We start from the raw sequence: 23,639 nt of genomic DNA, 5'->3' as shown, positions 1-23,639 counted from the left end.
TTCATACATCACATATAAGTTTTACTCTATTTTTTTTTCAAAGGAATCCACATTGTTTTATATCATCACACTACATGTATCACTTCAAAACAATTCTTACATCAGGTTATATAAAATCCAATGAATGTTAAAAAAGTCAAAACAGGATAAAATTTTTCATTTAATTAAAATTTTAATTGTCATCTCATCAAAAGAGAAATGTATAAAAAGTCTCTTTAATGACAGGAATAAAACTAAAACACAACCCTTTTCAAAGTTTAACAGTTGATTACTGTTTAGCGTGACGTTAAAAGAGTATCACATTTTGAACATATGTTGCAAGTTTATTATAGTTAGGGATAGTACAACAAACATTCTTCCTTTTATTCACGTTAGTATTTATATCTTATCTGCATCAAATTAACTCTCTTTACATTGGACAGGTAAGTTCGCATTGAAAACAATTCCATTTACTGATAGCAATTATTTCACGATTTTATTTAATAAAGTCATACATGTAAGAAGTGAACCGAAGAAAGAAATAAATTTCCATAAGATTCTATTTAAAAAAAAAAAATCCTTTATTCAAAGTTTTTTATGCTGTAAATATCAATGAAAAATCTAATGGAATATTTTACAAATTAATGAAAAGAATATTGAAGAAAACTCAACATAATTTATTTTCAAAATATAAAAAAAAATATTGAAAGCTTATCCGGGAAAGAAATGCCTGATTTAATTATAGTTTCAGATCCCTGAATATTTAAATATTTATATTCCTTACAAACAAAATGGATACCTGTTTCTTGACTCTTAATTACACTTTTATTTATCTTGATTGTAGTAATATGAAGTTTTAAACTTATTTTATATGATTGAAAAATGTGAAAAAATGTAAAGTACATGTAATATATAAATGCAATTTTTGAATATATCAAAATTAATCCATTGGCAATTATTTGCTCATTTCTCAAAGGCAGAAACAAAATTTATTAATTCTTTTTGCATTAAGGTCATCTTTGAAAAGACAATCAAGATGGAATTAAATATTGTACTACTTGTACTTTTCCTGGTGCCAATAACTGTTGAATCAATGAAAGATACATCTAAATGTAAACAACCAGATCAATGTATGACGGAAATGAACTCGTTTAGTACACTGCTTAACCTTGCCTCTCAATTCGTTAACCTACAGCAAACGTGCTGTAATAAAAGTGAGACAGTTACGGACAGTAAATGTAAGGAAAACAATACAGAGTGGGCTACAAAAGAGGATATCATAGATATACAGCAGAAATTAGCATCGATTCATGACTTAATACAGAACTGCAGTCACGGTAAAAAATATTTATCTAAGATATGTCAGATTTTGAACTCAGTCCAATCTCATAACATATGATGTAATTAAGGTCAAATTGCATCTTTTTAACAGACATGAAAAATAGATTCTATCCACAAGACTGTCAAGATCTGTTGTTGAGAGGTTACAGAGAGAGTAAGGTGTACACTATTTACCCGAATAGAGGAACTGGGATCCAGGTCTACTGTGATCAAGAGACAGCTGGGGGCGGATGGACGGTAATAAACACTTTTATTAGACTTAAACTTGTAATTTTTTTTTGAAAATGCTGATACTTAATTGATATCAAATTCAAAAAGGAAATATGTTTTCTCTTATTGTATTCTTTGATCAAAAACTTTATATATAAAATTGAAAATTTAGAGTTTTTTATCATTATCATTTAATATTCAGATTATGTTTGTCTTTTTTCTCGATTACCTATAACTCAATTTAAACAGTTAAAGCATACATTCAATAGAATTCATGCCAGTGCCCAGATTAACAAGTAAAATTGAAGCAAAACATCAAATCAGCCGCAAAGATGTATTTGCATTTCAAAAAGTACTTTCACAAGTCTAAAGCGCTCTGGCATGGAAAGCGCAAGATATTGAAATCTGAAAAAGTGATTTTTTTTAATTGTCAGACCTCTTCAAATCAACCTAAACAATTTTGAACTTTGAATAAACAGAAATTTTAGCGCATCTTTTCTGCGCATCAGTTGGGTTCATCGATGTTATAAAGTCAATGATAATTGATAAGAATTTATTGTCATCAAAATGAAGATGTGGGTCTCTCAGGATGAACCACGTGGAATAATCTATATCTTTGTCACTTGATAATTCCCATGGTTTCTGTGAAATAGGCTAGGCAGCAAGGCGCCGTACAAAATGTAAAAAAAATATCTTTGCATCATAACAACTGTAGTTCATGAAAAAAAATTTACTAGTTGAAAAACTTCTGATTTTTTTAATTCGCCATTCACTTGAACCACATCATTATCATTAGGAACATTATGAATATTTGCTTCCATATCTTACACACATTAATGATGGGGTGTCCTTATTGTAAACTCTTCATATAAACATAAATTATCAATCGAATTAGAAATGATAATTTAAATTGAAACATAAAAGAAAACAAGTAATATTTAGTTTTTTACTCACATTATATACATTTTATCTTTTAAGAGTTATTTTACTGAACTTAATATCCATTAATTAATATAATGACTCATTTTCCCTATGTGCATTTTCAAACACAACCATAAATAGATCGTCTACTGCAGTCGATCATAAAAACGTTCTGCCAGATATCATGACCAAAAAAGAAGAAGAAATAAGTGGGTTAACGGAAATACAAGTTTTAAAGTAAAGGCTTTATTTGTTGTATTTTGAAAAAAGCATCGTCAAATTTCGAAAAAAATTATGTGAAGATGTACGTACAACTTGAATTCAAAAACATTTTTTTTATTTTAATCCAGACACCTCTAGTGAAGTCAAGGCAAATGTGAACGGACAGGAAGGGAAAGGTGTCATAAAAAACTTATTTTGAACCTCGTCGTGTTATTATGAATATGAAATATCTTCAGTTTGAGCCCGAATAAATTAGTTTTTATTTCATATTAAACACTACGCTGTTTCATCTCTGGGATGAAGTTAGATGTGTTAAAAAGTAATGTAATAATTTGAATTTGAATTGCTTTCGTTTAAAAAAAATGGTAGTTTTGAATAATTTTTTTCTTAATTGCCCTACCCAACCCACCCTAGAAAAATGTTGAGTGAAGTGACATAAACATGTAGATCATTGTAAAAAAAATCATTAAACTATCTTAGCTTTTGAAAATTAATTTGGAGGTAGGCCAAAAAATAAGAATTATATTTCAGTATTCTTTCAATTTGGTTTGCAATACACGTACATTTTTTCTAAATGTTTGATAACATTTTTTTCGATTGTTGTGCAATTTTCGAGAAAGGGAACATGCAGTATTGGAATAGTTTAGTCTTGAAATAAGATAAATTTTATTCCATAGAAGCATTTATCTCGTTAACCATTGAGTGTACGTAGTTCTGTATGAATATACTGAATTTATATAAACTGAATAAATATTTTAAAAAGATTTTTTTCTCTAGGTTATACAAAGGAGACAGGACGGATCAGAAAATTTCTTTAGAAACTGGAATGACTACAAAAATGGTTTTGGGAATCTGTCAAACGAGTTTTGGCTAGGTACTTGTAAACTTACTTTACATTTTGCAATCTCTAACACAACTGAAATTAGTGTAATTTGTTTTTAAAAGCCTCACCTAGAAAATGCTGAATTTACAGGAAATGAGAAAATCCACACCATTACAAACTCAGGAAAGTACACTTTACGGATAGATTTGAAGGATTTTTCAGGAAATTCTCGATATGCAAGCTACAAGACATTCAGTATCGGAAATGAGGAGTCAGAATATATTTTGAGGGTCTCAGGTTACAGTGGAAATGCTGGTAAGTTTTCCTAGTCATCATTCTTTTGTTTCTAATAAATAAAAAATCAATATTTACCATTTATATCTTATAAGAATCAATTCTCTTAATCAACTCATACATGTAAATTATGCACCAGGTAGAATCTGTTTTTCAAAGCCAAGTGTTTTGAAAATTTCATGAGAAGTGTACTTTTTAATCAATGAATTATATAATTATTTATAAATTCTTCAGTATACGATTATTTTTTACAGATATAAATAGAAACATTAAATGCCATTTTGTTAACGTGAAAACAATTCAAAGAGCTGTTATCATTACATTAAAGATATTTCTTTAGAACGGAAAACATAATTTAATTCCCGCGCTAGTATTTTACTGACTAAACCATTTCTTTCCCCAGGCGACTCATTTATGTCCCGACATAACAACGTCAAATTTATCACTAAGGATCATGGTGATATAGAAAAATGTGCAAAGGCCTATAAAGGAGGTTGGTGGTACAAATATTGTCACCTTTCTAATCTGAACGGACTCTACCTAAAAGGAAAGCATAAATCCTATGCTGACGGTGTGGAATGGTATACCTGGACAGGATATCATTATTCCCTGAAGTTTGCGGACATGAAAATCCGGAAATCACACGTCTGAGAATCGTTAATAGAAAATAAAAATCGAGAGAGTGTGATTATACGTATCTTTGTTGAAATGTTAAAAAACACAAATAAATGATTATCCTCACATGTAGTTTTCTTAGTTTATATATATCTACGTTTTCAAATTCATAGCATAAATCTTAGTCCGAAGAAGATGAGGTAGTTTTATTTGAGAGATCGTTATGCTTTACAATTTTAATGTCTACATAAATGAAAAACTCCGAATTCATATTCTTTTTCAATATTTCATTTACAACAGTGACAAGAAGCGAGTGTCTTTAATTTGTACGTTGGTTGATATGCCTCTTTTCAATTTTCACTCATAGTTGCCTTTCTATGGAAGAAATCCTTCAAAAATAAAATTGTGTCAATTTTGAATATATCTAATATCGCAAAGAACCAAAATCAATAACTTAAAAACTTACTAATGTTCAAATATATATACATAACCACCCCAAGGATGAATTAAAGTGGGTTTTTATGTCATTGACAGCTACTTTTTCAATAAAAAACTCGTAAATTTACATACCTTGTCATTGGTCTTTGCCAATTTATTTTGTAAAAAACAAGAAAAAAGAAAACATTTGCTGTTGCATTCAACTCCACAATTAGATGCATCGAAGACGTACTGTCAACTAGCAAGTGTTTTACTTCGATACGATATATCCTGGTGAGCTTGAGATAAAAAATACCACGGAGTCTATCATATCAGTTTCGTATTTAGATACTTTACCTGAAAATGACGCTAATTGTAATCTAACAACAACGTGATGACTTTAACTTTTCTATTTTGAACTTCCTTTTCTTATGCAGCTATATACCTTCATCACGTGTATACGAAGTTTATATATTTCAGTTTATTCCATACGCAAGAGCATGATCTATGTATGAACAATGTCTAAAACAAAGTAAATTATTGACAAACAAGTGGATTACACAAGAATTTCAGCAGTCTCGTTTAAATTCATAATTTCGAAAGTTCTATGGTTGATATATTTATAAGGACCTTGTCAGAAAATACAATTTATCATTAAATGAAATGCAGACTGTCGTTTTCTTATAAATCTATTGTTAGTCTATTATTTATACACTGAACTGACGACGAATTTTTCTTATTTCCCTATTATGACAAGGAGCAAACGCGTACCACGGGTATGATCGGTCGGCAGGGGATGCTCACTCCTCCATGGCACCTGATCCCAAATCCGATGTTTTGGAGGTCCGTGTTTGACCTGGTCCTATTTTGTATTGTTTAATGGACTTTTAATATTTAATACTATTTGCTAAAATTATTTACATATGTCTCATTAAGGATATATAAAAAAGTTTATATTGACTATAAGGTTCAAATGTACATGTAATCAAACTAAACAACTGATGCAGAATTAGGAGAATCATTCAGAAGGTTATCAGATGGTTGATACATTTTCTAAATGAGTATAGCGTATGGTTTTTGGAAAAAGCTAGAAAGAAGGGAAAAACCTTTGAAAATACTGAATTCAAAAATTAATTAAGTATGAGGTGATTTATTAATTTAAAGGACATTGCACATATTATAGATGACCCCTAATTTAGACACAAGGTTTATTTGACGTAAAATTTAATTCAATTTAGAACTAGATTGATAGATTGTATATTGTTTAAGGTCCATCTAGAGTATATATCTCACGGGTTACTTTCCCACAAATGTCGACAATTGCTTACTGATATACATTAAAAATCCCTGACTTCAAGGCATATTACTATGTGGCATTGACATAACACTTCTTGCTTAGGGAAGTTTGCAATGTTTCTGGCTTTCATACATATTTCCCCCTACCCCATCTTAGATTTCAAATCAATGCTTACAACTCGCAGTGCATTGCCCCCCACCCTTCTTAAAAACTACATTTTTTGTTTTGATAACATTTTTCTATACCACATTAATTTCAAAGCCGTTAATTATTTTGAAAATATAGTTAATTTTTGTATCTTCGTTTCCAATTCCATTTAATATTTGGCCAAAAATTCTTCTAAAAATACATTTACAAACATCGTTCTTTTTAAAATGCATTTCCCTCAGCTTGTAATTTTCATTGAAACTATTCTTCTATTTCTTTTATTATATTTGTGTTAACTCTATTGGAAACATGATGTCAAACAGATATTGGCATTGATTTGTAATGTATTTTTTTTATCATTGTTACTAGCTGGCACTTCCTTCTCACGACCTATAAGAACAATCCTCCGTATCCGTCAATCATTCCTAGCACAGCTAAGATAATTACCATTCCTTGTGTGGTTGTATCCGAAAAAAACAATGTTCACCGACTTCGTCATCGCTTTTTTCTTTTTGTAAAAATGATTTTAGCTAATTGAAGGACGCACAGGTGCGTTTTGTTTACTCCTATAAATTAGACTTTTGTTTTTCTCCGTATTATTGTCAGTCACTTTTGTATCATTCAAAAAATATATATGCAGTAATTTTTTCCCCTAGAAACAGAGCCTTGTCAGTGTTCTTAATTTGATTGGATGTTAAATCTGTAGGGTGAGAAAAAAAACAAATGTTTTTTTACTACGGTGCTTGCTCATAGAGTCTAAAGCGAGACGTCAATTTCTACAAAACATGAAGAATATGTCACCAGGTTAATTTGTTTGAGTATATCAATCAATTTATCTGCAATATCCAAAAGGTAAACGTGATGACACCATCCATCAGAAGCAATGGCTTTCAATCAGGTATTACACGATTTTGAAAAAAAAAACATGTCTTTTACCACCTGCCACACGTTAGTTGCTCATAGATGAGTCTAGAAACAGCATCATTTGGATGAAGTTGAGAATAAAACGATCCTTCAACTCGGACCTCATCGGAGTCTTGTTTGCTACGGTTTGCAAGCTTTACTTGCTTTACTTGGAAAAGGTAAGTTTACAAATTTACCATTTCCATGTTATTTTATTACAAGAAACATCCCTTTAGTTGTTATTTGATTATTTTATTGTATGTATTTCATTCAGCAATATCTATAGAATTATTATTTACTTTTTCAGTTTTGAATATCCATTCTATTCTAACAGGTTAAAGAAAATTAAAATGAACACCTTAATATTTATACTGTTTTGGGAGCAATGACAACTGCGAGTATACTGCGAGTATACTGGAACCAGCTGATCAATGTGTTATAAAAAAGACTTCGTTCCATTCGCTTCAAAATATTGCCTCGGAAGTCGTTCAACAACAGGGCGGTAATTGCAATGGAAATGGAACTATAACGACGGCGATAAACCAAAGAACTGGGCACAGCAATGAGTTCGTAACAAAAGAAGATATCAAGGAAATTGAACAAAAATTGGTCTTAATGCACAGTTTATTCCAAAGCTGTTTAAGAGGTAATGCAATTATTTCTTTAATTGTGAAATTTCGAATCCCCTGAAATGTCACAGCGTATCAAGGGAGAATCAAGAGAAAAGACACAGACACATATTGCATCAAATTCACCTGGTATTCTTTAATTTACATCAATAACATACTAGTAAGACATTTCTAGTTCTAATACAATAAAGTATTTTTTTTATTTCTAATTGCATGCCATCGTAGAGGGATTCAAATTTCATATATCAGACATTTTATCTGGTCTTTAAAAACAAAAGATCAAAAGTTATCTAGACCTGAAGGTTTTTAGAAAATAACTGGCAAAGGCATAAAACAAGTCATGCATTAGTGACACAAATATGCCATTAAATTACATTGTAGACGTACAAATGTTTAAATAGATTTTTTTTTTCATGAAACTGACTTTCTAATTTGTATATTTGAACATAATTTTTTATTATATAAACATATAACTTATGAATTATTTAAACAACTTTATTTTCAATCTGATTTTTTTTCATAAAATGCACTGACGTTATTTTTTTTTAGACACGTGTAACAGGTTTTATCCAGAAGACTGTCAGGACCTCTTGCTGAAAGGATACAGGGAAAGTGAGGTGTACACCATTTTCCCAAAGACAGGATTGGTATACGAGGTTTATTGTGATCAGGAGACAGACGGGGGTGGATGGATGGTAATAAACGTTCTTTTGTATGTTTTAAATGCAAAGGACATATAGTCTCATATTCTTACTCATTATCATTATATAAATTAGTTTGATGCATGAAAGATTGAGGTAAAATTATATATTTTATATCGGAAAGGCCTATCTTTCAATTTGCTCGACTTTGTTCAGCTGAATAATAAAGATAAGGCAACCCAATTTACATTTCCATGATTTTAAGTAGAGGAAAGGAAGGTTACAAGATAAAAATAAAGAGGTGACAATTATAATTAAAATTGTGATTATTGATAAATAAGTGAGTTAAATAAAAAATGATTTTCGTAAATTTTTGTTTGTACTCTAGGTTATACAGAGAAGGCAAGATGGATCAGAGGATTTCTTCAGAGCCTGGAATGAGTACAAAAACGGGTTTGGAAGTCTGGGAAATGAATTCTGGCTAGGTATAGTATTAACAGACAATTTCATTAGAAAGACCATATGATAGATAGTATTAGTAGGCAATTTCATTAGAAAGACCATATAATACTAAAAAATTTCAAAAATGATTCTTTATATTCCTTTGACACTACAATTTACCTCTCTCTCTCCACATCTATATGTTAAGTCACTTTCTGAGAATAAAAAGGAAATCCTATTCCATCTTCTACAGGTAACGATAAAATCCATACAATTCCATCATCGGGAAACTACAAGCTAAGAATCGATATGAAGGATTTCTCCGGAAATTCCAGATATGCAACCTACAATACCTTCAGTATCGGAGATGAGCGATCTGGGTATATTTTAAACCTTGTAGATTATAATGGAGACGCTGGTAAGTTGATGATGAATACTTATAACTGATTAATAGAATAATTAGTTTAATTTTATTAACCCCACTGACTAGTTACTCCTCTAATTTTTACATCAAAGACAGATGATACAAACAATGTTTTCTTTGGAGGAGACTTAAAGTCATCTTACAGATTAAAAAAAGTGAAAAATTCTTTGAATCTTTTCTCTTTAGTCATGGAAAAAATCCAGATTTGGAAAATATCAGTTGATTAGCTTGCAGAGAAGAATATTCAATTGTCTTCTTTTCTATACTATGTTTACAACTAGTCTTTGAAATGCCCTTCTGTCTTCCTGTGGCCTATTCTTACATGTAAAAAAAAAACTCTATCTACCTTCACGAATAAGTGTACGAAATAATTATACTGCTTTAAATTTTCTAATTGCTTATTACGAAGAATGATTACATCTCTATTCAGTGTGTTAGGGCAATAGTTTTTTTTCTAGAATCTAAAACACTTAATTGATTCCTAAAAAATCGTAAATGTGCATTTAATCAATGAAACGTGCTATAACCTAGAAATCATACATGTTCATATATGTATACACCATGTAATAAGTATAAGCTTGTTGATAGGAAAATAGTTAAAATACCAATTTACACTATATCGATTAAAGTAAAAAAAAGTATAATAATAACAGAAGAAAACATAATTTTTCAGGCAGGTTAGATGAACGTCAACCATCATTTGTTTTTTAAGACAGTCTACTAAATCGAACATCATTAATTTTCTTCAGGAGATTCATTGATGACTAGACATAAAGGATCAAAATTTGCCACAAAGGGTCGTGATGATGCACACGGTTGTGCAAAGCAATATAAAGGTGGTTGGTGGTATCAAAATTGCCATCGAGCTAACTTGAATGGTCTGTACTTAAGAGGAGAGCATAAATCCTATGCTGACGGCGTGGAATGGTATTACTGGAGAGGATATCACTATTCCCTGAAGTTTACTGAGATGAAAATCCGGAAAACAAATGCCTAGAGTGTAGACTCAGAAATAGAGACGGGCAATATAAGAAATTGTCGGAAATTCGGTAAAGAAAATTTAACAATGATGGTGAGCTTTATGCCTATTTTGTGAAAAAAAATAGACACACAAGACAATAAATTTTTTCCTTTACATGTCCTTTATTTTGTGTTGTCAATGATTCATTATCATACATTACGTATTTACTGTATACATGGTTATTTTTGCCCCGTTTTCATACTTTCATACTTGCAAATAATTTTGTCCCGTTTTAAATTCGCCTAGCTTATGTTTTTTTTAAATAAAAGAATTTATACTCTTTTTTTTAAGTCGTCCCGATTGAATTCTACTAAGTGTGGATAGGGCGAAAGGGACGAATAATTCCCTGTATACAGTTTTTACATCTGATATTCATCATCTGAAATTTGTGTCAATATCTTCACATTTTTCTAGACCAAATAAAGTTGGAATTTTACATTTTTCTTATCTTTTTCTGTCATAATTAAAATTATTTTCAATAGTTGCAATAGACAATTTAAACTTATTTTTACGTCACAAAACTCACAATGCTGAGAAAAATATGTCATATACCGTATAAGTGAAAATTTAAACGAGACGGACATTTAGCGATTTTTTTCTTTAAATTTGGTAATTTATTTTTAGCAAGAAGTATTTTTATCTATTTCATCAAATGTCACTATAGACGCTTTTACATATAAAACGCAATTAATTTTTAGCGATTTCATCAAATGCTCACTATAGAAGCTATTAGAAATAAAACGCAAATTTTTTGCGATATTCATTTTTATCGATCGCAGCACCCTCGCTAATAATGCCAAACTAAAGTCTCGCTAAAATTTCAACTTAAACGGTATTTCAATTACCTCTGTTAATGAGCAAAATATCTGATAAAAACGTTCATTTGATAAATAAAGCTATCCCCGATCTTTAATTCTTTGGATGAAAACGAATTGTTTTTCTGGTTAGTTTTAAAAAAACACTAGAGAAACAATGGAAAATAAAAAAATAAAAAATAAAAACGCAATCTTTGATTGTTCTAATTTCATGGTTAAATATACCAAAGGTGTTTCAATTCTCAATTTGTAAAATAATAGGCCATGCTGAGAGATGGGAAAATAATTAAATAACCCTTATTGCGCAATGTTCCTATGTGCTGAGCAAAGGTCTAAATGTGAAGTCCTTCACCTGTACATGGTTGACCTTTTTGCAGACGTATGTATAAAAGGTATCTTCTATGTTTGGCCAAAGCGACTTCCCTTGCATCTGCTGTTTGCAATTGTCAAGCAAAACCTTAAAATTAGAAAAGAAAATATTAACGGCTACAAAGATCGAAAGAGATAAACAATATACGGAATGTAGGAATCACAGGCTGTGGTATTTTTTTTTCAAGCTCACCGGGATATACAACATCGACATAAGAAAACAAAAGCAATTATGATTATTATTGAATTTATGTATTAAATGCGTTGTTTATGGAAATTATATATTGTTTTCACATGTGTGTGGTGGTTAAAGTAATAAATATAGCAGGATAGGATGTTACGCCGGTGGTATGTGAAGTTCCAGCCAATGATTAGCGGGCTAGGATCACGTGGACAACTGAGCGGATCACTTGTTATTTTATTCCCGCGCTGTCCACAGTATTTTGGGAATCACTTATATTTTGAAGACCCTCCACCGCCAATGTAATCCTACCTCTAGCATTTTTATAAATTGTATAAGATAGGATTCTTGTAATTATCGTCGCCAGCGTGGTGCAGTGGTTAGAGCGTCTGCTCTAGAGTCGCGAAGTAAGGAGTCAATCCTTACGCCGCGGGTTCGAATCCCACTGTTGGATGTGGAGACCGGTCCTTCGGATGAGACCGTATAAACCGAGGCCCCGTAGCAGCTGGCATGAAAAAGATCCCTCACTGCTCAAAGGCCCTGAGTGCCGAGCATGAACAAAATTTGTAGCCCTCCACCGGCAAGTGGTGGCGTCTCCATATGAGTAAAAAAATTCTCGAGAGGGACGTTAAACAACATACAATCAATCAGTTAATCTTGTAATTATCGATATGTTTGTTTTGATGTGTCACCCTTTTTCTTTTGATGTGCCATCTTTTTTTTTTTAATATTTTTTTCTTGAAATGTTTGATCTTATTGTTTTATAGGAATTTTTCATATTTTACGTCATTTCAATCGGAGCTTGTGAGTCTGATCCCCATTCTTTTGTATTAAGTATTTTCTTTAATATCGTCATTTAAATAAATGATATTATTCATCTTTGTGAATGTGTTTGAGTTTATCTTTAACAAATTAAGCAAAAACTAGCTGCAGTGAGCCTGCCGAGCATTTGAAGACATAAAAGTGATTATTGGTAATTGACACAAAACGTCAGCGATATATTCAAATATCGAGTTTAAGGTCACTGCAATTGTTTTTCTTCTTTTCAAGTATAAGATTTTGCAGTAAATCAGAAATTAATTTTTGAAAAGTACTACTGTAACAGTAAATGACACTTACAACTAATATACTAACAATAATTGCCATTTTTAGCGAATTGATTTTATTTCCTCGAGTCCTTGAAATATAATGTAATCTTCTTAATGGCAATATAAAATTATCCTGACAAAGAAGCAAATATCTTCCGTTCTTGGTCCTTTTTTATAAGCGTGTTTTATTGTGAAAAGATATACGAATATATTACATAAAAGAAACAAAAACTTTAAAAAAGATGTCAGCTGATTAATCAATGCATCGTCCTTAAGGCAGCCTTAGATGCTTTATTACATTGGGATTTTATTGAATTAACTTCATTTTATATTACAACTTAATACATGAATGTCTTTACTTTGTAGTGAAATTGCGATTTCTTAGACGATGTTAGATAATCTTTAATGCAATCTCAATTAAAATTAAAGAAAAGATTATTATCCCTTATAATTTATGAAAATAATTCTTTTTCAACAATTATTAAAAAAAAAGACAAAATATTTCTTGATTTTTATATTGATAAACTTTTTGATTTTCTCGGTTCTACAACATAATTAACATAACATTGTTTTTTCCTTTGAACAAATTTTCAGGAAAACGTCAATCATTAGACTCAAAGTTTTGTGCATGAAAAACTATAATGATAATAATAGAAAAATGTGAAAAGTTAAAATTTGCAATTAATGCATAATGAGATTATTAGCAAGCATAAAGTGAACTTGAGGTCCAAGGTTTGACTCCAGGTTGAGACCTTTTACAAAGGTAAAAATAATGTCACCAGATTGATTGATGGTTTAATATCAGCCGATATATCTTTTTGTCAACAGCTCAGAAGTTGAAGTTTTGGCATGAATCACCAGGGGCCTTGAGTGGGAATAAAGGATTAGACATGATTTTAGAAATAAATCATGATATTGCACCATCTGTGCAGGAATTTTGCAAATCAAATTTAAATCTTACAAAGTCACGATAATTTGGGTGAGAGAAAATAAAAGAAGCGTACCGTCCATATTTTATTTTAAGATATCGTGGAACTATATTGACAGTTTACAACTTTCCATAAGAAGGTAGGTGAAAATGAAGATTTTGATTGTTGATTTTATTCCCCCGGTTTCACTGTCATATTTTCACCTGATTCCTTAAATTGAAATTTTGATGAGACAAATTATTACATGTACTTATGGTCTAGCAGAGGTCATATTTTACTGAATTTTGATCAGACAAATGATCGCATGTACGTATGGTCTAACAGAGATCATATTTTACTGAATTTTGATCAGACAAATGATTACATGTACTTATGGTCTTGTAAAGATCATTTTTTACTGAATTTTTATCAGACAAATAATTTCACGTACTTATGGTCTAGCAGAGATCATATTTTACTGAATTTTGATCAGACAGATGATTACATGTACTTATGGTCTAGTAGAGGCCATATTTTACTGTGAATTATCTCTGTTCAACAGCCATATTTATATAAAAGAGCTGAAATATTTTACATATAATTCTGAACATTATTGGTTGAGATTTAATCTACTGTTTTTAATTCTACTTTTTCTCTAATTAACAGACGACTTAAACTAAAATGAACACCATACTATTTGTACTATTTTTGGTACGAGCTACGAGTGCGATTTTACCCGAGCCAATAGATCAATGCGTAATAGAGACGACTTCATTTCATACGCTTCTTAATTTTGCCTCAAATATTGTAAAAGTGAAGGACGCTATCTGCAATAGCAATCATACACTGAAATCAGGAGGACAGATTTCTGATTATAACACAGGATTGGCAACAAAAGAGGATATCAGAAAAATAAACACGCAACTGGCAACAATACTTGCATTACTACAAAGTTGTGGGAAAGGTAAGACTGAAATTGCTAGTCTTTTTCTATTTATTTAAAAATCAGTTATGTTATCAATTTGAAATCAAATGTTTTCTTTTATATAAATTTGCAAATCTGTTCATAACCAGCTTCAGATAAATTATTGATCAAGTTAAAATTTAGCATAAATGTACATAATTGTACTTGACCTATTATTCGACTTTAGACATTTTATGTTCTTTAAAATATAAACTTAGGGTTGATCAAAAAATGAAATTTATGGTTTAAAATTCCAAACATATCGTATAGAAAACCTTAGAAAACGATTTTTTTTTATTTTTTCAAACAAAGATATTATACTAAAATATTGTATGTTTAAATATTGTATCTTTAAAAAGTATAATCTTAGAGTTGATCTAAAATAAAATTATTTAAAAATTAGAATAAAGAACACAGTGGAAGGATTTCCCAAAAATTGCCAGTTGTTTTCATGGGTCGAGCAAATAAAAACATGTCTATGATTTTTTCCAAATATGTTGTTTGAATTTTTTTTGAAGCAAACATTTTCACTGCTTGTATAATCATAAATATTGTTCATAAATAATACTATTTCATATGCAGATTTGCTTTTAAAAAAAGAACACGGTCATAAAAGGTTTATTTCAAGTTTGTACGATTTTCAAATATAAAAAAGGAAAGACTTTTCCGACTACTATTGTAATCTATTATTTTCAATGGTTCTCTTAAACATTCACTCATGTTACTTGTAATCATTGTTTTTCCTGTTTGACAGACGCATGTCATACGTTTTATCCACAAAACTGTGAAGACCTGTTAATGAGAGGTTACAGAGAGAGTAAGGTGTATTCCATTTACCCAAATAAAGAAACAGTATTCCAGGTCTATTGTGATCAAGAGACAGCTGGGGGCGGATGGGCGGTAATGACCACGTGACATCAAATTGAAATTGACAACATTTACAATTTTCTACTTCTAAGTTGTTGCATGATAATAATTTTATGTTATGTTCTAGGAAAAAAATAACAGAATGTTTAATGGGGCTGAAAATTTAAATTTTTATTTAAAATGATTGATTTATCCATCTTAATTAGTAGTTTGTGTATAAAATGAATTTTAATCTAGGTAGGTTATACAAAGGAGACAGGATGGATCGGAGGATTTCTTCAGAACCTGGAATGAGTACAAGACGGGTTCGGAAACTTATCAAATGAATTTTGGCTAGGTATTTATGCACACGTGTACTAGTGGTAATTTATTTTAATACGAGAAAAAATTGGGGTCTGAGTAAAGACGTAATATTTCATGCAAATTCTAACTTTGTAATTGATTTAAATATCATACTTTTAAATGTCACCTCATGTTTTTTTATGTCATTAGTAAAACAAAATCTTCAAAAACGTAAAAGGTCAATAAAAATAAAGTATAATTATGCATTATATACGTATCATTCTGGAAAATATTTAATGGTATAGAAAATGTTATTGGTGATGAGTAAGAGAATAACAGAGATTGATGTAACCATGAGTTAATTTTGTCACCTTTCTTAGAATTTTAATACTTATTAAACCTTGGTTTCTTTTAATGAGTAAAATTAAAGTAGGCATTGAATAATTTTCCTATATTTCCTCGGTTATTTCATTCATCTTAAGAATAGAAACCAAGGTTCTATTATCTTGATGTTCATGATACATTGATAAGCCTTAGTAAAGGTTTTTATCGTAATTTTGTTCTGAATTTCTTGTGGAAATCCAACAAATTTCTAATAATGCCAAAAAGAAAAATCATTGATTACAACGACAGAGAATCTTTTTGACAGGGAATGACAAAATCCACACACTTACAAATTCAGGACGATACACTTTACGAATCGACTTGAAGGATTTTTCAGGAAATTCTCGATATGCAAGCTACAGCACCTTCAATGTTGGAAATGAGGAATCTTGTTATTTATTGAGAGTCTTAGGTTACAGTGGAAACGCTGGTAACGTGACATGCCTCATCTTTTGAATTTTTTTCTTTTCTTATTGCATTTTAATATTTCTAAAATTGCACGGTATTTTCTTTATCTTCAGGCGACGCATTTGGGAGTCGACACAATGGCGCCAAATTTGTCACAAAGGATCGTGATGATGATAAGACTTGTGCCCATAGATTCAGAGGGGGGTGGTGGTACCGAACTTTTCACCTGGCTAATCTCAATGGTCTCTACTTGAGAGGAAATCATTCATCCTACGCTAATGGTGTTAACTGGCATAACTGGCTAGGATATCACTACTCCCTGATGTTTGCTGACATGAAAATCAGAAAGTAAAGGAAGTTAAATGAAAACATACTAAAGGCATACAATCTTACATGAAATAATTTAAAAATATAAATAAAATAATTCATAATTCATTTGTTTCTATGCCTTTTTTGTCTCGAAAATATGTTTATATAATCACTTGGTAGATTTGAACGTTGTATCGCCCAAAAGCATAAAATGATTCCATGAAGTACTTATATAAAAAATTGAAAAGTTTTCACCTTTCCAACTGGTCCCAGTTCTGCATTTTCCTCGTGACCTTAAGCTGCGTTTCATTATTGAACCTAGCATTGTGTCAAACCGAACGATATTACTCAGTAGGATTTTGCTTGCTTGATCGAATCTACAACTTACCATCACATATGATATATCCACGATAAATCTTATGTCAGTTCTTGAAATATCTGCTATTTTAATTTAAGAAAACAAATAATTGAAATGTATTTTTTACAATAAATGTAAATGATATTAATATCGAAATTAAAACAGAAACCGTCGTCCATATTGAAAGATATTCATTCAAACCTGATAGACATAGACTTGTAGCCACCAGTCACATGTTGTCTGGAATCAATGAATGTACACATTTCAATCCGATAATAACATATGTTGTGACTGTTTCTTTGCCAAATGATAATTGATAAAGTGAAACGTCTTCATTCAGTAATGAACTTCAGTTCACAATCAAATGTTTTTCTCAAATAGTAATGATATGAAATTTTAACTAAATAATGTTCCAAGTTTGTGTTCTTAGAACCGAAGTATGTTAAATTTTTTTGAACCGAAGCCAGCTCCTGACATACATTTTATTTTTATTAGGTCACCTAAGTAAACTCAGGTGACCTATTGCTATCTGTTTTCGTCCGTCGTCGTGCGTTGTGCGTCGTGCGTCGTGCGTTAACATTTGAACATTTTCAGCTTCTTCTCTGCAACCACTAAACCAATTTCAACCAAATTTGGCATAAAGCATCTATGGGTAAAGGGGAACAAAAATTTTGAATTTCATGATCCCTGTCCCCCTGGGCCCTGAGGGGTGGGACCAAAACCACTAAAATTAATGCAATCTTTAAAAATCTTCTTCTTTACTCCTGGACATCAAGCAGTCAAACTGTTTGCATGATTGTAATCAGCAATGAGTCCTCTACCAAAATTGTGAAATTCATGGCCCTGGGTTCAGGGGTTCTAGTGCTAGGGCGGGGCTAAATAAGTAGGCAGTGAAAATGCATTATTTCTCTGCTCCTGGGTATTAAATAAACCAGCTAAGTACATAGTTATGATGAGCAAGAGTGCCTCTACCAAAATTGTGAATTTTATGGCCCCAGGCTCAGGGGTTCTGGTGTAAGGGCTGGGCTCTATTGATTATATAGTGAAAATACATGAATTCTTTAAAAATCTTCTTCTTTCGCAGTACAGTTAAGGTGCGCAATGGAAATATCGACTAAATTTTGTAATTAAAAATGTATTCGTAATCGGAATGGCGATTATTTTTAGTACATTATTTATATCGGATTATTGTAATAATCATTAATAACTACATATCGAGGACGATTATATTTTATATTTAGCTTAGTCACGTGATGCGGCAGTCATGCGATTTTAGCACATTGACTTGAAGTATTGTTGTTACATATAAATATCACTAGTGCAAGGGCATAACCAAGTTAAATTTCCAAGTTTAGCATATAAATATTTTCAACACGTATTGTACTTTCTAAGAAGTCATGCGATCTTGTACAAATTCTGCAATTTCATTTTTAAAATTATATTTGTATGACCGAATGCTATATTTTTTGCTGGTCAGCAGCATGAAATATTGATATAATTAAATTGTTTTTAAGATTTCATCAGGATCGCAGCACTTTTCAGATACCTTAATAGTTCTATAATTGAAATGTAAAAGCTTACTTTGATCCGTAGAGTTTATGCCCTTGCACTAGATCGATTTATTAAGACCCCCCGGATTACCCTCCGATGTACTTGCATACAAATATACGGCAGTGTCAATTAAATACGTAATGTACAGAAAATATATTAATTTAATAGCGAAGAAGACAGTAAATTCAAGTTGTTGGCTCATAAAATGTCTGTGAATAATATTTTATTTAATAAGAGAATACATATTTTGTTGAGAAAATATTACTTGATCTATGTCTCACTGCATACAAACTACGTCACGTTGTGAAAAATGACGTCATATTGACAAGTGTATTGCGATCAGTGACTTGTTTATAACTTGTTATGTGAGAATTAACTAACGACAAAACAACACGCTGTAGTAAGTTTTTTTGTAGTTTGAAGATTTCTTACTGGTTAAATTAGCAGATAAACTCATTTTGTAGTATTATAAAGAAATGTTGTATGACGTATATTGTGTATGATGTCATAGTCGAGTTTTCCCGTAAAAATTAGGCTCCGCCTCCTTTTTGTAACCTTAACTGTGCTGCGCTGCTCCTGGGTATTTAATAAACTAACTAAGTGCATATTTTTGATGAGCAAGATTGCCTCTACCAAAATTGTGAATTTGATGGCCCTAGGGTCAGGGGTTCTGGTGTTAGGGCGGGGCTCTATTGATTATATAGTGAAAATACATTGATTCTTTTAAAATCTTCTTTTCTGCTCCTTGGTATTAAAGAAACTAACTAAGTGCATAGTTATGATGAGCAAGAGTGCCTCTTCCAAAATTGTGAATTTCATAGCCCCAGGGTCAGGAGATCTGGTGTTAGGGCGGGGCCCTGTTGATTATATTGTGAAAATACACTAATTCTTTGAAAATCTTCCTTTCTGCTCCTTGGCATTAAATAAACAATCTAAGTGCATAGTTATGATGAGCAAGAGTGACTCTACCAAAACTGTGAATTTTATGGCCCCAGGGTCAGGGGTTCTGGTGTTAGGGCGGGGTTCTATTGATTATATAGTAAAAATACATGAATTCTTTGAAAATCTTCTTTTCTGCCCCTGGGTATTTAATGAACTAACTAAGTGCATAGTTATTATGAGCAAGAGTGCCTCTTTCAAAACTGTGAATTTTATCGGCCCAGGGTCAGGGGTTCTGGTTTAAGGGTGGGGCTCTATTGATTATACAATATAGTGAAAATACATGTACATGAATTCTTTGAAAATCTTCTCCTCTGCTCCTAGGTATTAAATAAACTAACAAAGTGCATAGTTATGATGAGCAAGAGTGCCTCTTCCAAAACTGTGAATTTTATCGCCCCAGGGTCAGGGGTTCTGGTGTAAGGGTGGGGCTCTATTGATTATATAGCGAAAATACATTAATTCTTTGAAAATCTTCTTCTCTGCTCCAGGGTATTAAGCAGATGAACTACCTATATAGTTATGATGGACAAGGGCCCTAATCTTCCAGAATTGTGAATTTCAAGGCTCCAGGGTCAGGGGTACCATAGAGGGGGCTGTACTTATATACTGAAAATGAATGAATGGTTTGAAATCTGCTCCTAAATTGGTATTAATCAAATATCAAGGCCTAAGGGTCAGGGGTTAATGTGTGGTAGGGGCACTACTGATTATTGCTGAATATTACTGATTAATTGAAATGCATTTTTTGTTCCCTTACCCTGCATATGGGTATTAAGTAAACAAACTGAGCAACTGCTAATTGTATTGTTATGATGATCAATGGTGCCTCTTTTAAAATTGTGAATGCCATATCATCTGACTTAAAACATGAATCAAATTCAATAACTGGAAAGTTGTTGCATAATATTAGCTCAGGTGACCTATAAGGCCCATGGGCCTCTTGTAAAACAAAACCTTTTGTCAATTTAACGATCGTAATAATGTTTTTTTCTCGCTAATGCAATCTACCAAGGATTATATTGTGTTTGACATTTGTATTTGTAAAGTAATTGTTTGTCTACTAGATTTTACTGCGAAATAATTCATATATCTGATCATTAAATAGCTTATGTTGGTATCACAAGCCGACAAGAGACGCCTTTCCTCCAAAGTTCTTAATCCCACCTATTCTGCTGTTTATAGTGACCCCTTTCTGCACTGTTGTCGATATGATATCAATCATTAGATTGATGAGGTTGATCCCTACTTTTCATCTTTACATGTATTTCTTACACGTGCTTTGTAGAGGATAAGCGAACATTTCTGAGAGTTATGTTAATCCTTATTTAATATGAAATAGCCATGGGAAAAATACAATGTATTTTCAAAAGGGTATATAGCATGCACACATACATGTATATGACAAATCCCTATGATCAGCCTTATCAATCTTTGACTGAATTTTATTCAAAATGTAAATGAAATACCATATTTGCATTCATCTGACATCATATTATGTCTTGATTTTATTAAGGAATCACTGTCTAGTTTGAAGAGTATGCCAGGACATCAACAATAGTTGGAAACATGGGATTATTTGCATAACGGGCGAAGCCCCTTATGCTAAAAATTATCCCATGTTTCCCACTATTGTTGATGTCCCTGGCATACTCTTCAAACTAGACAGTGATTCCTTATATTTCCATTTCATTGTGAAATAAAATTGTAGAAGTAGACGTTAAAAATGTAGACTTAAATAGATTTAAATTTAAATCACACGAGGACTTCCATGCCAATCTCAATAGTCCTCACACACTGACGTCAAGCACAAAGGCAGCTGCACGAGATTTACATGCATATTTGGCCTCCTTAGCGTCAGACACAGAGACAGATGGGCTATAGATTTGCATGCGTATAAGACATCCTTAGCTGCTGACCTATCGACCTGCCTAATTTACATTCCGGCAGAATTATCAAGAAATAAATTCCCCCAACTTTCAAACAGTTATCACAAAGAAAAAAATAGAAATGGAAATATTTCGAAATAAAAAGCTATTTGTAGTCAGTTACAACGAAAACGCGGACTTTATTTCTTAAATTATTCCATGTAAAGCTGTGTACAATGAAGAAAGGTTCAAAGTGTTATCTTTAAAACAGCTTTGCTACAAAAAAAGGAAATGAAATTAAATACTGTTCTTATCAATAAAGTTTCTTTTTTCATTACTGACTTCAAAATGTACACATACATGTAATATATATCCAAAGAATGAAGATATTTCTAAAGGATGGGTTTGATATGCTGCTTTTTGTAGGTCAGTAAATAAATGACAAACAAACTCACCAGGGGAAAAGTGACAAAATGTGAAAAGAGGTTTCGTCTTTTCATAACACAAACATTGAAGATTAATTGTTGTTGAATGTATGTTGTTTATTGATTATGCAAAGTGAAGCCCTTATTTAAATAAAATCAAGTACTCTGCCTGTAAGAAATGAAAGACAATAGGATTGTTCGATTAAACTTTCAGTTAGTGTATATGTTTAGATCTTTTGATTATCACACATTTCTATCTGTAGCAATTTTATTCTGTTGCACAGTGAGCATTATTAATCAGTGCAGATAACAAATATAATATCAAAAAGAATGTGGTTAGAAATTGCTTTTGAAGATAGACATTCAATGATGAATCCACTACTTAAAATTCATAATGTGAAGATGATAAATGTGCATATTAAATAATTATATTGTAAGAGATATTCCTTTTTTCTTTGCACGAAACGAAGAAAAGCTGGTATTGCTTAAAACTTAATTGAGGATACTGGTTGTTTTAATATATACTTTTTATATTATCTGTTTATAGAAATAGTTATTTTTAATACTAATTTATTTTCTTTATTATCATCTTATATTGATATTCCTTATTTATGATAAGACTCGTTTTTGTTCCTTTTAAACATGTATATTTTTGTTAACCTTGTTAAATGTTTTATGTCTATTTCAAATTGTATGGATGGGAGAGGACTATCAACCTTTCAGGAACTTCTGTTCAAACCCTCTGACATATTGTTAACAAAAATGTTCAAAGCAAAACGTAATATTAGATTAGTATATCATTAAAATCATGATCCACAACACGTTAAGAATATTATTTTAAGATTGAAATGAAATCTATGCAGGGGAAATTCATTTTAAATTGTTGGTGAAGTTTTTCCTTCCTACATACTTGATTTTATCTCCTAGTAATTTTTTAAAGGGACAAAATTACGCGATTCAAATATTGATTTCACATATTTTATCAATTTTTGTTTCGTTCACTACCTAAATGTTTTTTATTTGATAAACAATTCAATAAGAAAATTCGTTTGATATTTACATACAATGAATACGTTTAAAATTGGCAAATATATATGCAATAAATAGCATTTAAAAGAAAATGATGTCTCTTTTCGTTTTAACATAATTACCAATTGAAAGCTTATTATTTCACTAAGATGTGTGGGAAAATGTGCGTGAACTTATTTGTTGGTCTTCAAAATAATTGCTAAAATGCTTGACATACTCTATCTGTTGATACTTTGATTCTTTATAGTTAAGGAGTTCTTTCCTCTGAAAACTTTGACAATTGAATAATGTCCGGAAACTTGTCCTCTGCTTGATATAAAGTGTGTTTCTTATGGTACATGTATACACTTAAAATTAATAAAGTACTACTTGTTAATTTTTGTTTTTTATCTGAATTGAACATATGCCGGATTGGCACTAGTACATATAATATGTCATTATTTCTAAAATAGTGGGATTAAAAAATGTATTAGTATCATGAAAAGACACTTGAATGACCTTTTAGTCCAAAAACCAATTTCCTGATGTGCATTGCGCACCGGTATATTTTTGCCCAGATATGAAATTCG

General features: G+C 31.3%; 3 protein-coding genes across 3 annotated transcripts; all 3 read left to right on the top strand.

Moving 5' to 3' along the window:
- The first annotated feature begins 388 nt into the window (after positions 1-388).
- Positions 389-4,463, top strand: LOC134263763 (techylectin-5A-like). The gene is made up of 6 exons (XM_062746146.1): positions 389-422; positions 992-1,316; positions 1,412-1,557; positions 3,451-3,547; positions 3,647-3,811; positions 4,194-4,463. The coding sequence occupies exons 2-6, from the start codon at positions 1,016-1,018 to the stop codon at positions 4,439-4,441; spliced, it is 957 nt and encodes a 318-aa protein (XP_062602130.1). The 5' UTR covers positions 389-422; positions 992-1,015; the 3' UTR covers positions 4,442-4,463.
- A 3,397-nt stretch (positions 4,464-7,860) lies between these two features.
- On the top strand, positions 7,861-10,418 carry LOC134263742 (ficolin-1-A-like). The gene is made up of 5 exons (XM_062746129.1): positions 7,861-7,927; positions 8,348-8,493; positions 8,828-8,924; positions 9,134-9,298; positions 10,054-10,418. Exons 1-5 carry the CDS (start codon positions 7,861-7,863, stop codon positions 10,299-10,301), a joined length of 723 nt encoding a protein of 240 aa, XP_062602113.1. The 3' UTR covers positions 10,302-10,418.
- A 3,367-nt stretch (positions 10,419-13,785) lies between these two features.
- LOC134263732 (techylectin-5A-like) lies at positions 13,786-16,978 on the top strand. Its single transcript, XM_062746118.1, has 7 exons — positions 13,786-13,846; positions 14,353-14,650; positions 15,405-15,561; positions 15,645-15,661; positions 15,819-15,854; positions 16,449-16,613; positions 16,705-16,978. Exons 2-7 carry the CDS (start codon positions 14,368-14,370, stop codon positions 16,941-16,943), a joined length of 897 nt encoding a protein of 298 aa, XP_062602102.1. The 5' UTR covers positions 13,786-13,846; positions 14,353-14,367; the 3' UTR covers positions 16,944-16,978.
- The last annotated feature ends 6,661 nt before the right edge of the window (positions 16,979-23,639 follow it).

This window comes from Saccostrea cucullata, unplaced genomic scaffold, assembly GCF_032062105.1.
Source record: "Saccostrea cucullata isolate Sc308-1 unplaced genomic scaffold, CSIRO_AGI_Scuc_v1 ctg3701, whole genome shotgun sequence".
In the NCBI taxonomy this organism is placed as follows: Eukaryota; Metazoa; Mollusca; class Bivalvia; order Ostreida; family Ostreidae; genus Saccostrea; species Saccostrea cuccullata.
This window is presented reverse-complemented; position numbering and strand designations above follow the sequence as displayed.